This window comes from Hyla sarda, chromosome 2 (assembly GCF_029499605.1).
Source record: "Hyla sarda isolate aHylSar1 chromosome 2, aHylSar1.hap1, whole genome shotgun sequence".
NCBI classification, from domain to species: Eukaryota; Metazoa; Chordata; class Amphibia; order Anura; family Hylidae; genus Hyla; species Hyla sarda.
This window is the reverse complement of record NC_079190.1, coordinates 490,636,773-490,664,480: the sequence shown is the minus strand read 5'-3', so window position 1 is coordinate 490,664,480 and position 27,708 is coordinate 490,636,773. Positions and strand designations below refer to the sequence as shown.

General features: G+C 44.7%; 2 protein-coding genes across 3 annotated transcripts in view; one reads left to right on the top strand and one right to left on the bottom strand.

Moving 5' to 3' along the window:
• The window catches only part of RIPPLY3 (ripply transcriptional repressor 3), a 52,104-nt gene extending 48,145 nt beyond the window's left edge, over positions 1-3,959 (bottom strand). The window contains exon 1 of the mRNA XM_056560905.1: positions 3,889-3,959. The gene's annotated coding sequence lies outside the window, so the exon portion shown is untranslated. The remainder of the gene's footprint in view (positions 1-3,888) is intronic.
• Positions 3,960-4,053: 94 nt separating this feature from the next.
• The window catches only part of HLCS (holocarboxylase synthetase), a 219,066-nt gene continuing 195,411 nt past the window's right edge, over positions 4,054-27,708 (top strand). Inside the window, exons 1-3 of one of the 2 annotated variants that reach the window (XM_056559611.1) lie at positions 4,054-4,099; positions 6,459-6,818; positions 10,983-11,126. In XM_056559611.1, coding sequence (XP_056415586.1) covers positions 6,594-6,818; positions 10,983-11,126 — 369 coding nt within the window. In that variant the 5' untranslated portion in view covers positions 4,054-4,099; positions 6,459-6,593. Of the gene's footprint in view, positions 4,100-6,458; positions 6,819-9,464; positions 9,537-10,982; positions 11,127-27,708 lie in introns of those variants that run through there. The other variant, XM_056559612.1, reaches the window with a different exon arrangement.

The window sequence follows — 27,708 nt, the reverse complement described above, 5'->3', positions numbered from 1 at the left end:
ATTTGCTTCCTGTTCCATTTTCCTTTTTTTTGGGGGGGGGGGGAAGACGGTGCATGCAGTATTTTTTCTCCTGTCAAAAATAACGGAATAGAAACGGATATTATAAATTTAACATTGAATTCCATGGGTAACGGATTGAAAACAGATGAACCTTTAATGTCTCCGTTTGCACCGTTTTTTTTCTATCCGTTTTTGATCCGTTATTACCGCTGAGGTGTGAGGAACCAGGAAGTAGCCAAACAATAATAAAAAGGGAAAATAAACGGATTAAAAACGGATGCAACAGGATGCCACTTAATGGCATCCTTTTGCATCGGTTTGTTAGTATGGTCTGTTTCGCAGCAATGACGGGAGATTATCGGGACGGGAGACAACGGCCATGTAAACAAAGCCATTATCTCATCCATACTGAACTTAAAGGGGTATTCCGCCCCTAGACATTTTATCACCTATCCAAAGGATAGGGGATAAGATGTCAGATCGCCGCGGTGCCGCTGCTGGGGACCCCTGGGATCCCCGCTGCGGCACCGCGCTATCATTACAGCACAGAGCGAGTTCGCTCTGCACGTAATGATGGGCGGTACAGGGGCCGGAGCATCGTTACGTCACGGCTCCGCCCCTCGTGATGTCATGGCCCGCCCCTTTCAATACAAGTCTATGGAAGGGGGCGTGGCGGTCGTCACGCCCCCTCCCATAGACTTGCATTGAGGGGACGGGCCGTGATGTCACGAGGGGCGGCGCCATGACGTCACGCTGCTCCGTCCCCCGTATCGCCCGTCACCCCGGCGATCTGACATCTTATCCCCTATCCTTTGGATAGGGGATAAAATGTCTAGGGGCAGAATACCCCTTTAACTAAACAAAAAGAGGAAAATGCAAAAACAAACAAACAAACATAAAAATAAAACAAAAAAATCAATCTATCTATATATATCTCATGTACAGCATTGTGGAATATGTTGGCACTATATAAAATGCATAATAAACATATTTGGTGGTATTATTCAGTCAGTGTATGGAGCTATTATTGTATAATAATATTATTCAGGTATTGTATAGAGGCGATAATTAGTCACTGAACAGCATTATTTTGTCTCTGTTTTGTTGTATGAACTAGTCACTTATTCTATGGCCATATTAATAATATTTAACCACTGTATGGCGGTATTATTTAGCTATTATTTGTGACTTTAATCAGTCATTAAGGCAGGACTAATGTTACATGCGTATAATTCCACTTCAGTACTGGAACCATGCCAGGATTCATGCTGGATTTGGAGTAATAGTGCACAGTCGCCAACCACTGGTATTGGGCACTCCCGGCACCTACCCAGGTTCTGCTCACATTTAGCTGCATAAATTGGGCACCCACTGTTTTTTTGCATTTGTACTTTGCCATTCCTTCTGTTCTCTTTAGATGTGGATTGGCTGTATTGTGTACCCGGCGCTTACTACTAATATCTCCAGCTCCAACCATGCTATCTGTGTGGCTGCGTGTTATTCACGGTACACGCAGAGCCCATTTTGTGATTGCGAGTTGTCACTCACTATTGTACACGCTGAGCTGATTCGCTCACACACACCCAGAAGCTTCTCCCCCTGAGGAAGATACGAGTTATATTGTGGCAGAAATGCGTTTGGTGGTCTGGGCGCTATTGTTCAGTTTATGTGAACTATGCACTATGGAGTAGACTAGTAATGTCTTATCTACCTTTGGTCTCCCTGAGTATATGTGGATTCTTATCCTTGCTACCAGACCACATTTGTCTTATTTATGATGTACTCCGCCGGAAAAGATTTTATCGCCTATCCAAAGGATAGGGGATAAGATGACTGATCACGAAGGGTCCCACCGCTGGGGACCCCCACGATCTCCAGGCCGGCAGCGATGGCGTCCGGAACACGGAAGCTTGGAGCTTCTGTGTTCCTGACGTCGCGCCGTGCCCCCTCCATTCATGTCTTTGGGAGGGGGCATGACAGCTAGTTCGTAGCCGTCACGCCTCCTCCCATAGACATGAATGGAGGGGGTGTGGTGGCTGTAGTCACCAGTCATCCGGCATGGAGCGGAGTTCGCTAGGTGCATCGGATGACTGGGGTGCCGCAGCGGAGATCGCGGAGTTCCCCAGTGGCGGGACCCCCGTGATTAGACGTCATATGCCCTATCCTTTGGGTAGGGGGATAAGAAGTCTTCCGGCGGCATACCCCTTTAAAGTTTTAAGCTCTTCAGGTACTGTTCTCCCTACACTTCATATACCAGAACATTTTTAAGTTAAAAAGTGATCAAAAAGTTCCATCGAAACAAAAATGGTACCAATAAAAACTACAGATCACAGTTCAAAAAATGAGACCTCACACATTCCTGTATACCGAAAAATACAGAATAGGACAAATGTATGCATCCTTGGGGAGATTCATTCAAGACCTCTGCTGAGCAAAAGTTGGCCCGTTGCCAATAGCAACCAATCAGATCGCTTCTTTCATTTTTCAGAGACCTTTTCAAAAATAAAAGAAGCGATCTGATTGGTTTCTATGGGCAACTGGTCGACTTTTCCTCTGCACAAGTTTTAATGAAACCCCCCTCCCCCCCAATAATTTTCTTACAAAAAATTATAATTTTATAAAAGTTGCAAAATAAAACAAAATCTTTATAAATAGGTTTTCATTACAATCATATGGACCTACTGAAAAAAGATATTGTTACTGAAAAGTGCACTGCGTGGAAACGAAAGCCCTCAAAGTTGCAAAACAGCGTGTATTTTTTTTTCATTTTGCCCCCCTAAAATATATATATATATTTTTTTTTGTTTCACCGCAAATTTTGTGGTAAAATTTGTGGTGCCGTTACAAAATACAATTGATGGTGCAAAAAGCAAGCCCTCCTATGTGTCTGTAGGTGTAACAATTTTAAAGGAGTACTCCGGGATAAGTGAACTTTCCCCTATCCTAAGAATAGGGGATACGTTTCAGATCGCAGGGGGGCCGACCACTGAGGCCCCCGGGATCTCCCGTACGGGGCCCCGGCAGTCAGCGGACAGGGGCCGTGCCTGACCGTCGCATGACGCAGCAGCCGACACGCCCCCACAATTCACTTCTACGGGAGAGCCGGAGCGCTACATTCGGCAGTCTCCGCCTCTGCTATAGTAATGTATTGAGGTGGCATGTCGGCCGCCATGTCATGCGGTGGTCGAAACACGCTATTTTGGCAAAGAACCTAGGGCCCTGTACGGGAGATTGCGGGGTCCCCAGCAGGGCCCTGTACGGGAGATCGAGGGGTCCCTTAGGATAGGGGATAAGTTTCACATCCTCTAGTTCTCCTTTAATAGTTATGACTCCTGTGGATAGGGGATAAGTTGTCTTTTACCGGACAACCCCTTTAAGGGGTCAAGGCAGTGTTTTCCAAGCAGGATGCCTCCAGCTGTTGCAAAACTACAACTCCTAGCATGCCCGGACAGCCTTTGGCTGTCCGGGCATGCTGGGAGTTGTGGTTTTGCAACAGCTGGAGACACCCTGCTTGGAAAACATTGGGTTAAAGAATAAAGCGGGATAGAGAAATACAACATATAAGAAAATTGAAACATCTAGTTTCAAAAAATTCCAAAAAACTATAAAAAAAAAAAATAATATATACATATATATATCTATATATTGACAATGTATATACACACTGGAATATGTTGGCACTACATAAAATAAAGAGTATATATATATATATATATATATATATATATATATATATATCTCAAAAACTAAAATTAACTATTGCCCAGCTGAGCTTATGCTATGAACTTTGTTGATATTTTTTTCTGTTGTTAATAAAGATTTACTCTTCAAAATCATTATTGCTCCACTACAAGCACTCCCTCCACCCCCTTCTATCCTACAGCTTACTTCCGGGTTCCCTTGCGTGGGCTGGGCAGGGTCAACCAATCAGGGAACAGAAACTTTCCCCTTGTCAGAAATTCACCAATCAGGCTTCATAACAAACCATCCGGGAACAGACAGTAGCGCCGATTGGCTGACGCGATGGCAATGACAGCTCAGCAGGTTAGTAAGGTGATTTCACGTTTGGTTTCAGAGTCAAGCCTCCATAAGAGTGCATGTGAGTTGTATGTTGTGCTGTGTCTGTTGTGCTGCAGCCTGTAGTGCATGTTGTGCTCTGCTTTTCTGTACTAATAGAGTGTTACTCTCTAATATACTGTTTTATCATCTATACTGGTTTTTTGTATCAGGGGGGTTAATCATTGGGTCAGTCAAATACTATTATACACAGACAGAGAGATTATAAATGAGTTAGTTTGCTAACTTTCTCTGCATCTGGGAAAGTTGGGTGACACCCGTTTGGTAGCTATTGTAGACAGGGGTTGGGGCTCAGCTTTCCTAGACTACTGAATGGTATGTAGTGGGATGTAATCTGTAGACCTTCAGATGTTGCAAAACTACAATTCCCAGCATGCCCAGACAGCTGTTGGATTCTGGTTGCCACCCAGCTTTTCCAGGAACAGATGAAGCGTGTTAATCAGGGATAAAAGGAGGGTAGCGTGATGGACCACACTAGATCAAGGTTTTCCAACCAGGGTGCCTCCAGCTGTTGCAAAGTTACAACTCTCAGCATACTTGGAGTTGTAGTTTTGCAACAGCTGGGGGCACCCTGGTTGGGAATCGCCGCTTTAGATAGTGATAAATAGGGAAAACACAACTGTAGACCTGGTTTATGATTTAGATATGTTTGTGCCATGTGTTGCAATTCATATTTACAGGATATAGATACCTGCCTGTACGAGGGGGGAAATAGGTTTCTAAAATGTGTATAAGACATTTTCACCATTTTATGTAAAAATATTATCTACATAAAAAGTGACATCACTTTGTAAATACATAACATTAGTGTCCCTTGGCTACAGCCAATATTATACTCCAGAGCTGTACTCACTATTCTGCTGGTGAGGTCACTGTGTACATACATTACATTACTTATCCTGTACTGATCCTGAGTTATATCCTGTATTATACTCCAGAGCTGTACTCACTATTCTGCTGGTGAGGTCACTGTGTACATACATTACATTACTTATCCTGTACTGATCCTGAGTTATCCTGTATTATACTCCAGAGCTGTACTCACTATTCTGCTGGTGAGGTCACTGTGTACATACATTACATTACTTATCCTGTACTGATCCTGAGTTATATCCTGTATTATACTCCAGAGCTGTACTCACTATTCTGCTGGTGAGGTCACTGTGTACATACATTACATTACTTATCCTGTACTGATCCTGAGTTATATCCTGAATTATACTCCAGAGCTGTACTCACTATTCTGCTGGTGAGGTCACTGTGTACATACATTACATTACTTATCCTGTACTGATCCTGAGTTATATCCTGTATTATACTCCAGAGCTGCACTCAATATTCTTCAGAATATAACTTAGGATCAGTAACAGATAACTAAGGTATGTACACAGTGATCTCACCAGCAGAATAGTGAGTACATCTCTGGAGTATAATACAGGATAAGTAATGTAATGTATGTACACAGTGACCTCACCATCAGAATAGTGAGTACAGCTCTGGAGTATAATACAGGATATAACTCAGGATCAGTACAGGATAAGTAATGTATGTACACAGTGACCCCACCAGCAGAATAGTGAGTACAGCTCTGGAGTATAATACAGGATATAACTCAGGATCAGTACAGGATAAGTAATGTAATGTATGTACACAGTGACCCCACCAGCAGAATAGTGACTGCAGCTCTGGAGTATAATACAGGATATAACTCAGGATCAGTACAGGATAAGTAATGTAATGTATGTACACAGTGACCTCACCAGCAGAATAGTGAGTACAGCTCTGGAGTATAATACAGGATAAATAATGTGATGTCTGCCACAGGCAGCCCTGGGCTCCTTTTTAGGTCCTCAGGACTGACTGCAGATGGTTCCCCTAGTGTCTGATTAGTTCACCAGAATCCTGAGGGTTCAGAGGCTGGGATTGGGGGGGGGTCCCCTGATCCCATCCGTAGTCCAGAGGCTGCTGTAAGAACTTTAGCTGTTACTCTCTACGCAGTGGGAAATAATTAAAAGGGCTTAAAGTTTTTATTTTTATTACCTGAATAGGAACTTAGCTGCAGTAACCAGGAATGGCCACTATGCAGTGAATGGACCTAATTGCTTCCAGCCCCATTGACTGCAGGGGCAGGGAATAGTAAGTTTGGGGGTCGGATATAGGGGGGGTATAGGAGGTCAGGATATCAAGATGAGAGCGTTTATTGTTGCTTTTCCTTTTCTATGAGATTTAGGTTCGAAGACCGGGTAATGCTGGGTACTCAGCTAGTCATGTATAATACATAAAGATTTATTATTATTATTATTAATAATATTATTAAAATGAAAAAAAATTACTTTAAATTTGTTTTTTATTTTATTTTTATATATTCTTTTTTCTTATAGAGCAGGAAATTAATTCTGGACATAAAGGGGACTTATCTTCAGGGCCCCCCCACATTTTACACTTATGTGGGATCTCTGATTTAAGGGCTCTGTTTGCCCTCCCTCCCATCTCCATCCTTCAAGTCACCGTACGTCATGCTCATAACCCTCTGCTACGTGTATTTGTGGCTGCGTTTCCGGTCCTGCTACGCTTTACTGATCAGGAGTTGTGTTGGCCAATTCCATAGGACCAGCTCGTTCACTTTTTGCACCCAAAATCAGGAACAAGGGAAAAAGATCCATAGTGGACGACAGGGGCCTGGGGAGGAAAAGTTGTGCCTAAGAGTGGGCAACAAAGCCTTCTTCATTGACCATTCCCAGGTACTTCAGGCCTTGATCATTCTATATACTGCACATGAACAATTAAAAAGAACCTGTCATGTTAAAAATGCCATCCAGTCTAGAGGCCTCATGTTATAGAGCAGGCGGAGCTGAGCAGGTGATATATACAATACAGTACAATCTGCAGGTAGCATGTTTTATAGTAGGAGGAGCTGAGCAGATGATATATATAATACAGTACAATCTGTAGGTAACATGTTATAGAGCAGGAGGAGCTGAGCAGATGATATATAAATACAGTACAATCTGCAGGTATCTTGTTATATAGCAGGAGGAGCTGAGCAGATGATAGATATATATATATATATATATATATAATACAGTACAATCTGTAGGTAACATGTTATAGAGCAGGAGGAGCTGAGCAGATGATATATACAATACAATACAATCTGCAGGTATCATGTTATAGAGCAGGAGGAGCTGAGCAGATGATATATACAATACAGTACAATCTGCAGGTAACATGTTATAGAGCAGGAGGAGCTGAGCAGAGGATATATACAATACAGTATAATTTGCAGATAGCATGTTATAGAGCAAGAGGAGCTGAGCAGATGATATATACAATACACTACAATCTGCAGGTATCATGTTTTAGTGCAGGAGGAGCTGAGCAGATGATATATACAATACAGTACAATCCACAGGTATCATGTTATAGAGCAGGAGGAGCTGAGCAGATGATATATACAATACAGTACAATCTGCAGGTATCATGTTTTAAAGCAGGAGGAGCTGAGCAGATGATATATACTATACAGTACAATTTACAGGTATCATGTTATAGAGCAGGAGGAGCTGAAAAGATGATATATACAATACAGTACAATCTGCAGGTATCATGTTATATAGCAGGAGGAGCTGAAAAGATGATAGGATCTCTTTAAAGGGGTATCCCTATCTTAAAGTTATAGGCACTGATCCCTCTAACTATTTGGAGGTTTAGAGGTCCTGGCACCTGTCTGTTTAGGTTTTTGCATAATTCCTGTGACTTCTGCTTTGACCTCTATGGGGATGTGGCTTAACATAAATGGAAAATGGAGGTCAGTAATGTGTCATATATGTTTATGATAAGAATGCCCCTTTAAAGATCTCCCTTTGTTTCTAGGAATGATACATTTTCATCACTATTTGCTTTTATGTCTGTAGTTTAGGAAAACAGCGCCACATTTGACCTTCGGTTGTTTTTGGTATTACAACCTGGCTTTATTCGCTTTAAAGAGGTACTCCGGGGGAAAACAAATGTTTTCGAATCAACTGCCAGAAAGTTAAACAGATTTGTAAATTACTTTTATATAAAAAGCTTAATCCTTCCAATACTTATCAGCAGCTGTATGCTATGAGTAAGTTGTGAAGTTTTTTTTTCAGTCTGACCACAGTGCTCTCTGCTGACACCTCTGTCCATGTCAGGAACTGTCCAGAGAAGAAGCAAATCCCCAGAGCAAACCTCTCCTGCTCTGGACAGTTCCTGACACGAACAGAGGTGACAGCAGAGAGCACTGTGGTCAGAGAGAAAATAACAACTCTACGGTAGCACTGATAAGTACTGGAAGGAGTATTATTATTATTATTATTATTTTTTAAATAAGTAATTTACAAATCTGTATCACTTTTTAGCACGATTTGATTTGAAAACATTTCTTTTCCACCGGAGTATCCCTTTAATGCTACTGAGCTGCAATACCACATACAACCTGAGGACAGGAGGGGTGCTGTTCTTTTTGGGAAAAATAATCTTTGTTTTTGTAATTCTGGGTAACGCATTTTAAGGTGTTTTTCAGTTTATGTACATGCAGCTTGGTCACTGTATAATGAAAAGTTTATCACCGTTTTCACAACTTAAAGTGAAAAACTTTAATAAAAAGAGCTAAATAACTGTGGTACGCCACAATAAAAAGGAACCCTTTATAATTTGAGGCTGCACTATTGAGAAATATTTCCGAAGAGGACATGTCTTCAGAATTTCTCAGTAGTGCAGCCTCAGGCTTCGGGCCTGTATCTTCAATTGATCTTATCTAGGCTAACGGGTGTGCCTCCAGCTGTTGCAAAACTACAACTTCCCAGCATGCCCGGACATCCTTTGTTGTATGTGGTATTACAGCTTATTTCTATTAAAGTGAATGGAGCCAAGTTGTAATACCACACACAACCTGTTTTTCTATTGCTGGAAAAATTATGGAGGCCATAGTACCGTCCTGTTGACCTCCATTCCCTAGTAGCTTCCATACCAGGGAAACATTGAGGGAAATTTATCAAAACCTGAGGAAAAGTTGCCTAGTTGCCCATAGCAACCAATCAGATCGCTTCTATCATTTTTCACAGGCCTTATCAAAAATGAAAGTAGCGATCTGATTGGTTGCTATGGGCAACTCAGCAACTTTTCCTATGGACAGGTTTTGATAAATCTTCCCCATAGACTGTTGTCCCCAGCTAGGGTCTGTTCACACGGCAGAATTTCCGCTTGCGGAATTCCGCCTCAAATGAAAGCCCATAGACTTCTATGGCATTCCGCACTCCCATTCACACTTCTGAATTTCCGCAAGCGGAAATTCAGAAGTGTGAATGGGAGTGCGGAATGCCATAGAAGTCTATGGGCTTTCATTTGAGGCGGAATTCCGCAAGCGGAAATTCTGCCTCGTGAATAGACCCTTACACAGCTGTCTAGACTAGATGTAACTTCAGTTTGGGAAATTGGTAATTGCCTTTCATTTGAAGGGGTACCCCGCTGGAAAACATTTTCTTTAAATCAACTGGTGCCAGAAAGTTAAACAGATTTGTAAATTGCTTCTATTTAAAAATCTTAATCCTTCCAGTACTTATCAGCTGCTGTATGCTCCACAGGAAGTAATTTTTCTTTTTGTATTTCCTTTCTGTCTGACCACAGTGCTCTCTGCTGACACCTCTGTCCATGTCAGGAACTGTCCGGAGCAGGAACAAATCCCTATAGCAAACCTCTCCTTCTCTGCACAGAGGTGGCAGCAAAGAGCACTGCAGTCAGACTGGAAAGGACTACACAACTTTCTCTGGAGCCTACAGCAGCTGATAAGTACTGGAAGGATTAAAATGTAAAAAAAAAAAAAAAAAAAAAAAAAAAAAAAGAAAATTGCTAATCGGTTAAACTTTCTGCCACTAGTTGATTTGAAAACATTTTATTTATTCCAGAGCACCCCTTTAACTTCTCCACACATTTGCAGCTTTAAATAGAAGTAAATTTGTAAATTACTTCTATTTAAAAAAATCTTAATCCTTCCAGTACTTGTCAGCTTCTATTTGCTCCACAGGAAGTTATTTTATTTTTGAATTTCCTTTTCAGTCTGACCACAGTGCTCTCTGCTGACACCTCTGTCCATTTTAGGAACGATCTGGAGCAGGAGAGGTTTGCTATGGGGATTTGCTCCTGTTCTGGACAGAGTAGGTGTCAGCAGAGAGCACTGTGGTCAGACAGGAAGGAAATTCAAAAAGAAAAGAACTTTCTGTGGGGCAAATAGAAGCTGATAAGTGTTAGAAGGATTAAGATTTTTTAATAGAAGTCCTTTACAAATCTGTTTAGATTTCTGGCACCAGTTGATTTAAAAAAAAAAAAAAAAAAAAAAAGTTTTTCCAGGGGAGTACCCCTTTAAAGGGGTATTCCAGGCAAAACCTTTTTTTATATATCAACTGGCTCCAGAAAGTTAAACAGATTTGTAAATTACTTCTATTAAAAAATCTTAATCCTTCCAATAGTTATTAGCTTCTGAAGTTGAGTTGTTGTTTTCTGTCTAACTGCTCTCTGATGACTCACTTCCCGGGAGCTGTCCAGTTCCTATGGGGATATTCTCCCATCATGCACAGCTCCCGGGACGTGACATCATCATTGAGCAATTAGACAGAAAACTTCAGAAGCTAATAACTATTGGAAGGATTAAGATTTTTTAATAGAAGTCATTTACAAATCTGTTTAACTTTCCGGAGCAAGTTGATATATATAAAAAAAGGTTTTACCTGGAATACCCCTTTAAGTGATGTAGCACGTATGCAGCATGATGTTTGGTTAGCAGTGTATGTGACATCTCATAGGCTGTGTATTATGGAGGACCCCTCCCCTTTATGATACTGACTTTGGTTTTCTTTACACTTTATTTCCCATGTCTCTTTTTGTAGCTCTTTGAAGATCTGAACAAGTGGAGCCTGTTGCTGGGGCCCCCCAGTGATAGTGATCTCGGAGTGCGGAGGATTGCCTTCATTACCGAGAGCTCTTTATTATCTAGTGAAACCTTATCAGCTGCTTCACGCTCTTCCAAAAAGGTGACCGCACCCCCCCCACCCCTCTTCCCCAATGCTCAGATCCTTTGTCTTTCCTTCCTATCTCTTGTGTTGTGTAAACCTGTAAATCCAAACTTCAATGTAAACCTGGGCGGCTGGGACATAGAACTGACATTGCTCCTGGATCATTTTATTTGGGATTATAAGGCCCCTTTCACACTACAGGTATCCTCCTGCTTTTTTACTGCCGTTATTTTACAATAACGGATGGAAAAAAAAACCGGATGCAGTTACTGGTAATAACAGATGACCATCATCCGCTATTTATAATGGGTTTTCTCTTAAAGGGGTACTACCGTGCTGACAACTTATCCCCTATCTAAAGGATAGGGGATAAGTTGCCTGATCGCGCGGGGACCCCCACGATCTCGCACGCAGCCCCCCGCTCTCATCAGGCCCCGGAGCGAACATCCGCTCCGGGTCTGATGCCGGTGATCGTGACATGACAGCTCCGCCCCATGTGACGTCATGCTCCGCCCCCTCAATGCAAGTCTATGGCAGGGGCGGGACAGCTGTCTCGCCCCCTGCCATAGACTTACATTGAGGGGGGGGGGGGGGGTGAGCGTGACGTCACTATTCTCCGGCCCCATGATCGGCAGTCATCAGACCCGGAGCAATGTACGCTGCGGGGTGATGCGTTCGAGATTGCGGGGGACCCCAGCAGCGGGACCCCGCGCGATCAGGCAACTTATCCTCCATACTTAAGATAGGGGATAAGTTGTCAGCATGGTAGTACCTCTTTAAAGGAGTAGTCCAGTGCTGAAAAACTTATCTCCTATCCTTAGGATAGGGGATAAGTTTTTCAGCACTGGACTACTCCTTTAAAAAACACGATGTTGTTCATCCGTTATCTGTTATTACCAGTTACATCTGTTTTTTTTTTTTTTTTTTTAATCAGGTTTTTAACCCATTTTTTGTAAACTGTACTGAGCATGCTGGTTCCCATAGACTTCAATGTTAAATTTTAACGTCCGTTTTTTTTTTTTAACCATTTTTTTTTTTTTTGCCGGACCAAAAATGAGTGCATGCAGCGTCTTTTGTCCCTGCAAAAATAACTGACAATAGTAAAAACGGACATGCCTGATGCAAAAGGATGTTCAAAAAATCCCATTGACATGAATGGGATTTTTTGACGGCCGTTTTCAGGACTTTTTGCCGGGAGTAATAACGGAGGTTTTTTTTACAGGATGATACCTATAGTGTGAAAGGGGCCTTACTGATATCATACACCTGTGGACCATAAAAGTGTTGTTCTACAGATGCCGCATATGGCAGTGTTTCCCAACCAGGGTGCCTCCAGATGTTGCAAAACTACAACTCCCAGCATGCCCGGACAGCCTTTGGCTGTCCAGGCATGCTGGGAGTTGTAGTTTTGCAACAGCTGGAGGCACCCTGGTTGGGAAACGCTGTCCTATGGATACCATTTTACTGTTAAAGCGTACCTGTCATACCACAGAAAAAAATAATGCTTCTATATGTTACTCACTAGGTCATGCAGATGCTTTACATGTGTTTTTATGTCTCTAGCTTCTGAATTTGGCACAACAATCTCTCTGTTCTGCTGCTCACTCATTCTGACATCCACTGCTCAGGAAGGGTCTTGTCTGAGGCAAGCACTGAGCCCGCCCTCGCCCGCTATGCATTCACTTCCTCTCTGAGTCTGCTGTGTTGTACTGGGTCTCTTCATCCAATCACTGCAGGCTGCTCTGTAACCCCCTCCTCTCGGTTTTCGTGCTACAGTCTGATAGGACGGGAGTGAGCGCAGAGGAGTGCTAGTCCTGCCCTCACTTCCTGGACTTTGTCCCGGCCTGTGCTTCAGCTGGGACAAAGATGATGCTGCAGCCAGACAGGATTATGTTCTGGATTATGGGAACCCCTAGTGGTCTTTTTTTATAAGCCATGATTTCTATAAACAGGAGTTTCTTTTTTTTTTTTATAGTGTAGTTTTAGTACTTTAGAAAGGTTAAAGGGGATATTCCAGGGCAAAAATTTTTTTTTTATATCAACTGGCTCCAGACAGTTAAACAAATTTGTAAATTACTTCTATTAAAAAATCTTAATCCTTTCAATAATTATCAGCTGCTGAAGTTGAGTTGTTGTTTTCTGTCTGGCAACAGTGCTCTCTGCTGACATCACTGTTTGTCTCTGGTACTGCACAGAGTAGAAGAGGTTTGCTATGGGGATTTGCTTCTAAACTGGGCGTTTCCCGAGACACGTGTCATCAGAGAGCACTTAGACAGAAAAGAACAACTCAACTTCAGCAGCTCATAAGTACTGAAAGGATTAATATTTTTTAATAGAAGTAATTTACAAATCTGTTGAAATTTTTGGAGCCAGTTGAGATAGATAGATAGAGATATATATCTAAGTTTTTTCCTGAATAACCCCTTTAATATTTTGCCAAGATGTACAGCATCTCCAGTTACAGCCTGTATTATACTTCAGAGCTGCAATCACAGTTCTGCACAACCCGTTCAGCCAACTTGACACTCCGTAAAATCGGTTTCTTTTTTACGTTTTATGAACATGCCTTTGGTTGTGTAGTAGCTCAAAACAACTATTTATTGTTTACTACTTCTAAAATTTTTCATGTATTTTGCATATCAGTTCATCACCATTTTTACATTTTCTGCTAATATGTTGTGTGTTTTCTAGCCTTGGGTGCCCAAGGGGGTGCTCAGCACTGTTTTATTTTTTATTTTTATTGCGTCATTCCTTCCATCTGTAGTTTTCTCCAAAAAGTCAGATGGGCGGGAACTTTATTTCATAAAGTGATGTGAATGCTAGGCTTAGGGGGTGTGAGCTTGATTTTTCCCCTTCAGGGTGCGTTCACACTAAATTCAGCGAGCGGAGATTCTGCCTGGCAGCCGCCGCCGCGGGTGCTTCGGCGCTAGGTCCGCGGGGCACTGAGCCGTCACCATTGACGGCTATGCAGTGCTCGCGGAATCCGCGCAAAGAATGAACATGTTCTTTCTTTGCGCGGAACAATTTCATTGGCGGAATTGTCCGCCGCGGAAATTCCGCAGTGTGAACGGGTCTCGCGGAGACCCATTCACACTAATGTTACGTTTACACCGCGGAATTCCGCTCATGGAATTCCGCGTGAATTCTGTAGTGTGAACGCACCCTCAGCCTCCTAATCAAACCCTACCAAAAGACTAGCGTTCACATCCCTATTTGAAATTAATTTGTGAATAATCTCAGGAACTGGTAGGGCGTAGCAACAAAGTAAGGCCGGGTTCACACCACATTTTTTGCAGTACAGTTCCCGTGTATGTTTTCAATTTGAAAACCGTACAGAACCGTATTGAAAACCGTATGCATTGACTCTCCATTGAAAACCGTATGCCAAAAGATCCATCAGGTCGTGTCCGTTTTGCATCCCGTATGGTTTTGTCAGTTGTTTTTTCCCCGTACCCAAAACTGTAGCTTACCACGGTTTTTGGTCCGGGTGAAAAACCGTATTGAAACCGTATACGTTTGTTTTTTTAAACATGGGAGTCAATGGGAACCGTACAGAACTGTATGTGCGTACGGTTCCATCCGGTTTTCACCATACTGTTTTTGACTTTGCACAGTTTTTTTTCTTGGAATTTCATTCAAACAAGTGAAACTTTATTCATAATGGAATGAAAAGTTAAAAACTTATGTTTTCTCTTAAAAAAATGGATGCAACTGGACATAATTTTTCTAGCCATATATGGATTAATATTTGTACACACGTTTTGATACAGTTTAGTCAGGTTTTGAAAAATCCGTTTTTCATTCAAAAACCTGATACCTGAACTGTATTGCAAAAACGTGGTGTGAACCCAGCCTAAAACAGAGTTGAATCCAGTGCATTGAAGGCAACTAAGGGCTGTAAAAAATGTAAGTTGCTTAAAGTGTCATTGTAAAAAAAAAACTTGTTGTGATCGGTCAGGGTCTCAGACCCCCTTCAATCAGGACAATGAGCAGGGTGGAGGTGAGGCCCCATCAGGAGATCTGTGAATATCTTTGATTAGACAAATCAGAAAGGGTCTGTGTCATTAGAATTTTTTTTAACATGTTAAAGGGGTACTCCGGCCCTAAGACATAGGGGATAAGATGTCTGATCGTGGGGCTCCCGCCACTGGGGACCCCCGCAATCTTATATTCAGCACTCACCTCTTTGAGCTGCACGGCGCGCTGCCGGGTACCGACCACGGGGTCGGAGTATGGTGACGTCACGACTCCGCCCCCGTGTGACGTCACGCCCCCTCCCATAGACTTGCATAGCTGGGACGTGGCGTGACGTCACATGGGGGTGGAGTCGTGACGTCACTGTACTCCGGCCCCGTGGTTGGCACCCAGCAGTTTGTGAGCCAGCAGCCCGGCGTGCAGCTAAAAGCAGTGGGTGCCGAATGCAAGATTGCGGGGGTCCCCAGCGACGGGACCCCCGTGGTCAGACATCTTATCCCCTATCCAAAGGATAAGATGTCTTAGGGCTGGAGTACCCCTTTAAAGAGACATGTGATAAGTTTTGATGGGTCGAGGTTTCAGTGAAGGCACCCCCACCGATCAGGAAACTAGCAGGGTAAGGTGTACAGCAACAAGCTTGACTACTGAGCTCATAGAGATCTAAGTCCTGCGATCCCATTATAAGTCTATAGGGTGGCAGTACAAAGAGCCTTGCAACCTACCTACGGTCAGTCACACATACCTATTTCGTTATGTAAGGGTGCATTCACACCACGTTTTTAGCAAGGAAGAGCGAGACACTCGGCACTGAGGTGTACATAACAGGGTCCTATATTGAAGGATTCTCTGTGGAGATGTCCGTGCAATTGCTAAACATGGGGGTGCATCACTTCTGAAACATAAGTCCATCAAAAAGGAAAAAAGAAAACCATAATACTCGCCCTTTATGTCAGCAAACGTGGAGGGACTTTATTGGGACATCCGAAGTGCAGTTACATCACATGGGAGAAATGAAAGGCAAACAGCCGAAAGAGCTGCAGGAGGAGCGTTTTTGGCAATGTGCCTGCCGGATCCCTCTGCTTCACCATCGGACCCCCGCCCATTTACTTCAATAAGCTGGAAGGAGTCGGCAAGTGACTCCGGTTGGCTCATTTGTGGACTCTATCCAGTTTGCCATGTTTTTAGTCCAGCAACAAAACTAATACGGGTTGAAGATGAGCCGACCGAAGTCACTTGCTGACTCTGTCCGACTCATAGAAGTCAATGGGCTACAGTGGGGATACGGCAACAGCCAGATTTTAAATTCTCCCGCCATATCTGGCTGCCGTATAGCCAAAACCTGGTGTGAATGCACTCTTATGTGCCTCTCTTTGATAGTGGCTTCTTCCTCTAGGAGTAGGCAAATTGTAGACCTCCCTTTATGATGTTGTTATGCCCCAGTTGTGCATTTGGCAATGGGTAATTGTGGTACAATTGCCCTCTTAATCTCCCTTTACAGTGAGTAATACAGTTTATTTGATGTAATTAGAATAGCCCTTTTATATAGGGGTTGTGTCGTTTTGAAAACCCATTTTCATAGTTAAAGGGGCACTCCGACCCTAAGACAACTTATCCCCACGACTCCGCCCCCGTGTGACGTCACCACCACCCCCGTCACGCCCCCTCCCATAGACTTGCATAGCGGGGACGTCACACAGGGGCGGAGTCGTGACGTCACGATACTCAGTCCCCGTGGTCGGCACCCGGCAGTTTGTGAGCTGGCAGCGCGGCATGCAGCTCAAAGAGGTGGGTGCCGAATGCAAGATTGCAGGGGACCCCCCCGCAGTCAGAGATCTAATCCCGGATCCTTTGGATAGGGGATAAGATGTCTTAGGGTCGGAGTACCCCTTTAATAGAGGATCCTCATCTCTTGGCCAGAATGCGGAGTGGTTAGAAAGAGCATCTCTTGCCCTGGAGGACCTGTCCTGTGTTCCATTACACATACAACTCGATTGATTTTGGTGAACACAGTGTAATGCTTTATGTTCCCTATTGTGGTGCTACAGGAAGCTGAACACTTACTGCCAGATTTCACCACAGGTTACAGCTGATCACTGGGGTCCCAGAAAGGGGTACTCCGCCCACAGACGTCTTATCCCCTATCCAAATCATAGGAGATAAGCTTTCTAATCACAGGGGTCCCGCTGCAGCACCTGTGACACATCCTACCGTCACGTCCCTTCCTATAGATATGAATGGAGGGGGCATGGTCACGAGGAGGGGTGGCATGACGTCACGTCTCCGGCCACGGAAATTCAGCATCTAATATACAGTGGTCCCTCAAGTTACAATATTAATCGGTTCTGTGACTACCATTGTATGTTGAAACCATCGTATGTTGAGACCAGAACTCTATGGAAACCTGGTAATTGGTTCTGAAGGCACCAAAATGTCATCCAAAAATAGGAAAAAGTGAGGATTAAAGATAAATAAGTAGATAACTAATAGAGATAAAGCAAATCCTTATATATAAAAGTAAGAAAGATCTGCTGGGAGCTGTAATCACTGTCTATGTCAGTGTTTCCCAAAGAGGTTGCCTCCAGCTGTTGCAAAACTACAACTCCCAGTATGCCCGGACAGCCAAAGGCTGTCCAGGCATGCTGAGAGTTGTAGTTTTGCAACAGCTGAGGGCACCCTGCTTGGGAAACACTGGTCTATGTTGAGGACAGAAGCTTCTTCAGGATCCTGTACAGAACACGCAATGTCCTAAAAAAAAAAAAAAAAAAAAAAAAAAAAAAAAAAAAAGAAAATGGAGCCGCCCTCACCTGATGTCCAAAGGAGCAGCTAACCCTGGCACAGGTAAAGAGTACAGAACATGTAATACCTCCCTGTACTGTAGGGGGCGCTACCAGACACCAGTCAGTGCATGCACAGGGGTTTTACCAGTGAAATATAGATTCTGATTGGTCGGTTCTTCCAGCCATTGACACGTTTTCAATGGCGTGACAGATTCCATAGCATTGTATGTTGAGTCTGGTTTCAAGTTACAATGGTCCAGAAAAGACCATTGTATGTTGAAACTATTGTATGTTGAGGCCATTGTAAGTTGAGGGATCACTGTACTGTATAGAATGCCGAGTGCGGCATGGGTACTTCACGGAGATAGCGGGGGGTCCCAGCGGCGGGACCCCCGCAATCAGACATCTTATCCCCTATACAGAAGTTACATTTTTTTTTTATTAACTTTTGTGCAATATTGGGTTAATACATTAAGAATAAGAATTTAAGAATACAGTGTATAGTGTATAACAGTGACAGGCGAGTGGTATGGAATGACAGCCGTTATAATTAGGCTGAGCCGTAGTTTATTTAGTTCCCCATTGTTCCTCTATTGCACTTGTGGGACAAAGTGGCCACTGTGTGTGATGATCCGTCCCACCGGGTGAAAACTTCTCTGGACACAATGGTCTTTGCTGTGTAAGAGACTCTTGTCTGGGGACGAGCTTTTTCCTTCCGCTTTGATCCTCCAGCTCTCTGGTCTTGTCACAGGAAGATCTTGTCCCTGTTTACTCTTCAGCCTGAGTGCACGGGAAGCATTTCTTGTACCTGAGCTTCCATGGGACATGACAGGGCTTTGATCAGGTTACCTAGTCCTTGTTTTGGTTGTTCTACACCTCATGTCCGGACGTTATTGGTTATGGAGGATGCAGTTGGCTTCCGAATGGGAACTTGATCAGGAGAATATGATGTCGGAGTGTGTGGTGTGTAGAAGGGGGGGAGGGGGGGGGGGATTCTGTAAGAATTCTGGTGAATGGCTTAGATAATCTCCTATTACCTCCCATATATACGATGATATCTAAGCTGGATAGTAACATACCTGGTACTATACAAAGACTAAACTAGGGCATCCCTTGCCAAGGTGAAAGTTCAGTTTTCTCCTCTAGCCCAATATCTAGCCAAGCAATAGGGTATTTGTGACTGTGATGGTGTATATACAATGCATTTGGAAAGGCTTCATATCCTTTCACTTTTTTCTCATTTTGTTAAGTTGAGGTCTTGTGCTAACATAAACTATAAAAAATAAATCTGCTGCACTGAACGTTCCCAAGAGTACAGTGGCCTCCAGACTTCTTAAATGGGAGAAGTTTGGAACAACCAGGACTTTTCCTTGCCATCCTTACAATGTAATCTGGGACCTTTGTAAGAAATAGGATCAAGAACCCAATGGTCACCCAATGTCTGAGCTCCAAAGACCAAGTGAGCAGTAGGGAGAAACTTCTATAAGGTCAACCATCACTGCAGCCTCCACAATCTGGGCTTTATTACATAGCGGCCAGATAGCGGCCCATCACCTGCCCAATACCATCCCTACAGTGATCATGGTGGGGGCAGCATAATGTCTGGAGGAAACCAGGCATTGCCCATCACTTGCCCAATACCATCCCTACAGTGATCATGGTGGGGGCAGCATCATATCTGGGGGAAACCAGGCCCTGCCCAATACCATCCCTTCAGTGATCATGGTGGGGGCAGCATCATGTCTGGGGGAAACAAGGCACTGCCAATCACCTGCCCAATACCATCCCTACAGTGATCATGGTGGGGGCAGCATTATGTCTGGAGAAAACCAAGCACTGCCCATCACCTGCCCAATACTATCCCTACAGTGATCATGGTGGGGGCAGCATCATGTCTAGAGGAAATCAGGCACTGCCCATCACCTGCCCAATACCATCCCTACAGTGATCATGGTGGGGGCAGCATCATGTCTGGAGGAAACCAGGCACTGCCCACCACCTGCCCAATACCATCTCTACAGTGATCATGGCGGGAGCAGCATCATGTCTGGGGGAAACCAGGCACTGCCAATCACCTGCCCAATACCATCCCTACAGTGATCATGGTGGGGGCAGCATCATGTCTGAGGGAAACCAGGCACTGCCCATCACCTGCCCAATACCATCCCTACAGTGATCATGGTGGGGGCAGCATCATGTCTGGGGGAAACCAGGCACTGCCCATCACCTGCCCAATACCATCCCTACAGTGATCATGGTGGGGGCAGCATCATGTCTGGAGGAAACCAGGCACTGCCCATCACCTGCCCAATACCATCCCTACAGTGATCATGGTGGGGGCAGCATCATGTCTGGAGGAAACCAGGTACTGCCCATCACCTGCCCAATACCATCCCTACAGTGATCATGTGGGGACAGCATCATGTCTGGAGGAAACCAGGTACTGCCCATCACCTGCCCAATACCATCCCTACAGTGATCATGTGGGGACAGCATCATGTCTGGAGGAAACCAGTCACTGCCCATCACCTGCCCAATACCATCCCTACAGTGATCATGGTGGGGGCAGCATCATGTCTGGAGGAAACCAGGTACTGCGCATCACCTGCCCAATACCATCCCTACAGTGATCATGGTGGGGGCAGCATCATGTCTGATGGAAACAAAGCACTGCCCATCACCTGCCCAATACCATCCCTACAGTGATCATGGTGGTGGCAGGATCATGTCTGATGGAAACAAAGCACTGCCCATCACCTGCCCATCACCTGCCCAATACCATCCCTACAGTGATCATGGCGGGGGCAGCATCATGTCTGGGGGAAACCAGGCACTGCCCATCACCTGCCCAATACCATCCCTACAGTGATCATGGTGGGGGCAGCATCATGTCTGATGGAAACAAAGCACTGCCCATCACCTGCCCAATACCATCCCTACAGTGATCATGGTGGGGGCAGGATCATGTCTGATGGAAACAAAGCACTGCCCATCACCTGCCCAATACCATCCCTACAGTGATCATGGCGGGGGCAGCATCATGTCTGGGGGAAACCAGGCACTGCCCATCACCTGCCCAATACATCCCTACAGTGATCATGGTGGGGGCAGCATCATGTTTGGGGGAAACCAGGCACTGCCCATCACCTGCCCAATACCATCCCTACAGTGATCATGGTGGGGGCAGCATCATGTCTGGAGAAAACCAGGCACTGCCCATCACCTGCCCAATACATCCCTACAGTGATCATGGTGGGGGCAGCATCATGTTTGGGGGAAACCAGGCACTGCCCATCACCTGCCCAATACCATCCCTACAGTGATCATGGTGGGGGCATCATCATGTCTGGGGGAAACCAGGCACTGCCCATCACCTGCCCAATACATACCTACAGTGATCATGGTGGGGGGCAGCATCATGTTTGGGGGAAACCAGGCACTGCCCATCACCTGCCCAATACCATCCCTACAGTGATCGTGGTGGGGGCAGCATCATGTCTGGAGGAAACCAGACACTGCCCATTACCTGCCCAATACCATCCCTACAGTGATCATGGTGGGGGCAGGATCATGTCTGGAGGAAACCAGGCACTGCCCATCACCTGCCCAATACCATCTCTACAGTGATCATGGGGGGGGGGCATCATGTCTGAGATCATGTTCTTAGACACTTATTTAAAGTGAAACACTGACTGAAGGGAAAGCTACTTTGAAAATATATCCTGTATATCCTTCCAGAATGCCCAGAGGTGCAAAATGGCCTGTAAGTCACCACACTGTTTTATAATGCTCTTTGGCAGTGCCCGTGCTGCTGACTAGAAGGGATCGAGCAGTTGAAACCCAAAATGCCTGATTCTTTTGCTTTCAGGGTAAGCCTCTGCCAGAGGGGTCTAACATGCAGGGTATCTATGAAGAGCACAGGGAGCCAGTGGTGAATTTGCCAATCTTGGTGTTCTCTGGCAAATGCCAAACGTCCTGCACGGTGTTGGGCTGTAAGCACAACCCCCACCTGTGGTTAAAGGGCCCTCATACCACCCTCATGGAGTCTGTTTCCGATCGTTTGAGTGGACACATGCACATTTGTGTCCTGCTGGAGGTCATTTTTGCAGGGCTCTGGCAGTGCTCCTCCTTCTCCTCCTTGCACAAAGGCGGAGGTAGCGGTCCTGCTGCTGGGTTGTTGCCCTCTTACGGCCTCCTCCACGTCTCTTTATGTGCTGGCCTCCTGGTAGTGCCTCCATGCTCTGACCAGTACGCTGACAGACACAGCAAACCTTCTTGCCACAGCTAGCATTGATGTGCCATCCTGGATGAGCTGAACTACCTGAGCCACTTGTGTGGGTTGTAGACCCCATCTCATGCTACCACTAGAGTGAAAGCACCGCCAGCATTCAAAAGTGACCAAAGAATCAGCCAGGAAGCATAGGGACTGAGAAGTGGTCTGTGGTCACCACCTGCAGAATCACTCCTTTATTGGTGGTGTCTTGCTAATTGCCTATACTTTCCACCTCTTGTCTGTTCCATTTGCACAACAGCATGTGAAATTGATGGTCAATCAGTGTTGCTTCCTGAGTGGACAGTGGGATTTCACAGAAGTGTCATTGACTTGGAGTTACATTGTGTTGTTTGTGTTCCTTTTAGTTTTTTGAGCATATATATTCTTGATGGCTAATCTTGCCAGCAGAACAAGCTCTATTGTGTCTTTATACAGTACCAAGATTGTCCTGTCTCATCATACACAATTTTGGGGTCTTTGCACTGTACAAAGTGGGTCTTTTTGCCTGATTATACCATCGAGTGCTCAGTGGTGTATTAAAGGTTTTTTTTTTTTTTTTTTTTAATACTTTTTATTGAAAATTTTCAATGAACAATACAGTATGGTCAGTCAGTTACATAAGCCTCAAAAGAGGCGATATTCAAAAAATTTTAACACGTAGACCGCCACTGGCGCTCGTGACTTATACTTGAATCCAAACAGTGTCAAACATCAAAGAACAATAAAACAAGTGCCAAATAGTGACTAGCATGTTAACAACGCCCGTAAGGCAGGATTGACCAACTAGATTTGTGTCTTCTTCAGGATTAAGTAAGTAACATATATCGTGATGCCTCATCCAGCAAATAACCTGTATTTACAAGTGTTTGCTAGGTTCCTAGCCGAAGGGTGAATGTGTGGTAAGGAAGAATGAGGTGACTGTCTATCTGTGATTTACTTCCGTTTATATGTCTATGCAGTGTTCCGAAGCTGCCCAACATTCCCAACGCCTCTGAAATGGTATACATCGACCCGCTCCTCTGGCTATGATCTTTTCATATGAGTATGTAGTGTTGATTTTGGCTATTAATTGTGCAATGGTAGGTACGTTTGTGGATTTCCAGTTGCTAACTAGAGTTATTTTGGCTAGAATGCAGATAATACAATAGAGGTCTCTCAAGGGACGTGGGAGTGTTTGTAAGCGTAAAAAGAGAAGTACAGATTCTTGCGTCCACGGGGGGGCGATTCCCAATATCTCTTTCAATAATTCTTTGCAAGAGGACCAAAAAGGGGCAATAATGTGACACTCCCATAAAATATGTGAGAGGGAGCCTCTCAACCCACATCCCCTCCAACATAGGTGTGAAACCCCAGGGTACATCAGAGACAATCTGTCTGGTGTATAGTACCACCTTAAAGTGGTTTTAATTGCCGACTCTAAGTGTGTGGAGCACTGAAAGGCGGCAAGTGCTGATTTAAGAGCGTGTTGCCATTCCTCCGTGGAGAAAGTTTCCCGCATGTCTCTTTCCCATCGTTTCATCGGGTATGATTTAGTAAATTGGTGTGAGTGCATTAGACCATGGTACCAAAGTTTCAGTCCCTTGCATGAAGGAGACATCAATTGTTTGATCGCTCCGTAATTCCTAGGAGTCGTAGTTATTTGTAAGCTAGTAATAAAGTGGCGTATCTGCAAGTATTTGTAAAAATCAGTGTTGGGTAAATGAAAGGCGGTAGATAGTTGGTGGAATGTTTGAAGAGTATGATCTGTGTGCATATCTCTCAGTGAGGTGATGCCCTGAGAAATCCAACGTCTCACATCGAGTCCAGGGATGGAAATCTGCAGGAGAGACAGTGGAATGTCCTCCATCAAGGCATGACCTGAGGAACTCGTGATTGTAATATAAATAACCCAAGCTTCATAAGAGGCCTGAATCAATGGGTTACCAATATTTGGGGTAGGAATCTGCCAAAAAGGGACGAACAGGAGGTCTTTAACCTGTAAGGATGTCACAGAAGAATTTTCAATTTCTACCCAAGGGGGTACATCAGAGCTGCTCCACCAACGTCTTAGCATGGAAACCAGGGTGGCAATGTAGTAATAATGCAGGTTAGGTGAGCCTAGTCCTCCGTTGGGTTTAGTTCTCGTGAGTATAGATGCGGAGAGCCTAGGGTGGCCTCCAGCCCATATAAAAGACGTTAAAAGAGAATTAGCTTTAGAAAAAAAGGTGGAAGGAAGGGAGATGGGAAGGGTACGGAATAAATATAGGAACTTGGGAAGTAACAACATCTTGAAGGACGCTATCCTCCCCACCCACGATATGTCAAAATTAGACATCCTGTCTACCTCTTTGGTCAACTCTACCAGTAGTGGTTCATAGTTAGCAGCATACAATGATTTGTGTGGGAAGGTGAGTTTAATACCTAGGTATTGCAAATGGTCAGGTCTCCAGTCAAACGGGTAATTTTGTTTCAGATGTTTTAAAGTACCTGGGGGCAAGTTAATCGGGAGGGCCTGAGTTTTGGTTTCATTAAGCTGATAATAAGAAAGGGAGCCAAACTCTTTGATACTGTCCATCACCGTCGGCAATGAGACAAGAGGTTCAGTAAGGGTCAAGATCACGTCATCCGCATAAAGCGTAATAACATGTGGCCCACCGGTCGTATTAATTCCGGTGATAGCAGGGTTTGAGCGAATCGCCTGTGCTAGCGGTTCCATGGACAGTATGTAGAGCAGAGGGGACAGGGGGCATCCCTGTCTGGAACCATTTGAGACCGGAAATGAGTCAGACAAGGAATCATTAGCAAAAACTCGGGCAGAAGGAGTGGAATATAACGCGGAAAGAGCCCCAACTATAGGTCCAGTAAAACCCATGTTATCTAGGACAGAGAATGCATAAGACCATCGAAGGCGATCGAAGGCCTTCTCGGCATCGAGTGCCACCAGCAAAGCGGGCAGGCCACGACGCTCCAAGTGTGACATGAGGTTCAACAGACGTCTGGTGTTGTCCGAAGCCTGGCGCCCGGTAACAAAACCAGCTTGATCTAAGTTGATTAGTGATGGTAATACCAGGGAAAGGCGGGTAGCAATTATTTTGGCGAATATTTTAACATCTTGGTTAAGGAGAGAGATTGGGCGGAAGTTTTTGGGCGTATCAGGGGGTTTTCCCGGTTTTGGCAGTGTGATGATAGTGGCTTGAAGGTTCTCTGCGGGGAGTGAGCTACTATCTATGGCCCTCTGACAAAATTTCAAAAGGTAAGGGGCCAGTAAATCTTTAAACTTTTTATAATAGGAGTTTACAAACCCGTCGGGACCTGGGGTTTTATCAGAGGGGAGAGAGGTGATGGTGTCTAATACTTCGGAGAGAGTTAGAGGGCTGTTAAGTTGTTCGAGTTGTTGTGGTGTCAATGATGGGAGTTGTAGCCTGTTAAGATATCTTTGAGTGGCGGTGGATAAGTCCGGTGGGGTAGGGATTGAGGTATGTAGATTGTATAAGTGTTCGTAAAACGTTTTAAATCCGTTCGCTATGTCTCGAGGGGTATAAAGCTTCTCATTTGTGATGGGGTGGAGTAGGTAGGGGATTCTAGATTTAATCCGACGTTGTTTTAAACGATTAGCCATCAGTTTGCCCGCTTTGTTGTTTTGAGAATAGTAAGTCGCTTGTAGTTTGCAATGAGATTTTTCATACGCCGATAGTAACAAACATCGTAAATCTCTACGGTGTTTTGTCACCTCTTCCGCATGATGGGCAGTTGGGGTTGTTTGGTTAATTTCCTCCGCCTTTTTTAGTTTAGCTAATGCGTCTGTCACTTGTTCTAAGTGTTGTTTTTTCAGGAGGGCACCGTATTTGATACAGCAGCCTCTGATCACTGCCTTGTGGCAGTTCCAAAGTAAGACATGGTCGTCCGTGGAAACCTTGTTGAGGGTAAAGTATTCCGATATGTCAGTTGCTAGTTGAGTGGCGTACGTCGGGTTTGACCATATAAATGGGTTGCTTCGCCACGAGTAAGAAGGGGGGGAAGAAATAGTGTCAGTCAGTTGGAGTGATGTAGCGGCGTGATCCGACCACTTGATAGTGTCAATACTAGAAGACACAGCGTGGGGCAGTATGGTCCTGTCAACTAGAAACATATCTATCCTAGAGTAGGTGTTATGAACACCGGAGAGAAAAGTGTACGCCCTCTCTGTAGTGTGATGAATCCTCCAAATGTCGTACATTTCATGTTCCCATAGGAAAGTAGAGAGGGAGGGAGAATGTAAGCGAGAGAGTGAAGTAGAGTCTATGGAGGGGTCAGCTGTAATGTTAAAGACCCCACATATGAGTAGTGAACCCCAAATGTTTTTTCGGGCCCGTCTGAGTAGGCGGCCAATGAAGCGGAGTTGGCCCACATTAGGCGCGTACACAGAGAGGATTGTTAGTTGCTTGGCGTTGATGGAGCAGCGTAAGATTACGTACCGGCCCTGCGGATCAGCGGTGACATCCTTCAATGCAAAGAAGACAGTGTTTTTGATTGCGATCATAACTCCTCTGGACTTCGAGCTATAATGAGAGTGGAAAATATGTTGGTAAGCCGGGTGTTTCATTCTGAATGCATCTTTAGCCAGTAAATGCGTCTCTTGGGCGCATAAAACATCACAGCCCAGTTGTTGGGCCTCCTTCCAAAGGTATGATCGTTTATGGGGTGCGTTTAAACCATTCACATTTATGCTAGAGATGTTAATCACTATGACTTACTAAGTAACATATTGCTATGCATGATATGGTGGATAGGGAAATGAATATAGGGGACAGAGCGCATCTCCCAGCCAGCATGCGTCCGTCTATTGCAAATGGACAAAGCATCAAATATAATAATAGAAGGCAACGTCACTACATTGGCAACAACAAAACACGTAAAGAAGAAAAACACGGTGAATACATCACAAAACACAGAGAAAGGAAAACACACAGGGTGTGAGGTCACCCTTAACCTTGTGGGGTGAAAGTCCATTCCGAAGCCAAAGGCACATGGCCACCGCATCGGAGCCCGAACTGTCCAGGATATAAGGATCTGCCGTGGAGATTTTCAGGTAGGAGACCATGGTTTGTCCACATGAGCTTGTTTGGTGCGGTGCACCACATTGAGATCCCAGGAGTGGAGTAAAGCTGTTCCCTCCTCTATGGAACGTATGACATGGAGAGAATTGTCACGTCTGATTAGGAGGCGCACCGGGAATCCCCAGCGGTAGGGAATGTTAGCTGAGCGGAGAGCTGTAGTAACTGGTGCCAGTGCTCGTCGTGCTTGGAGAGTGGGGGCGGATAAATCCGCGTAGACAGAAACATGATGAAATGGTGCAGGAAGTCCATTGTTGCGCCTGGTGAACTCCAGGAGTCGTTCTTTGATCCCAAAAAAATGAATACGTGCTAGTACATCCCGTGGAACAGAGTCCTCCAAGTGCTTGGGTCGAGGAATGCGGTGCGCCCTGTCAACCTCCAGATCTCTGGGGGTAGATGTAGGAAGAACTGCTTTCAGTAGAGATCGTACGTAATCTGGGATCTCTGCAGGAGACACCGTTTCGGGGATACCGCGCAACTCTATGTTGTTGCGGCGGCTCCTG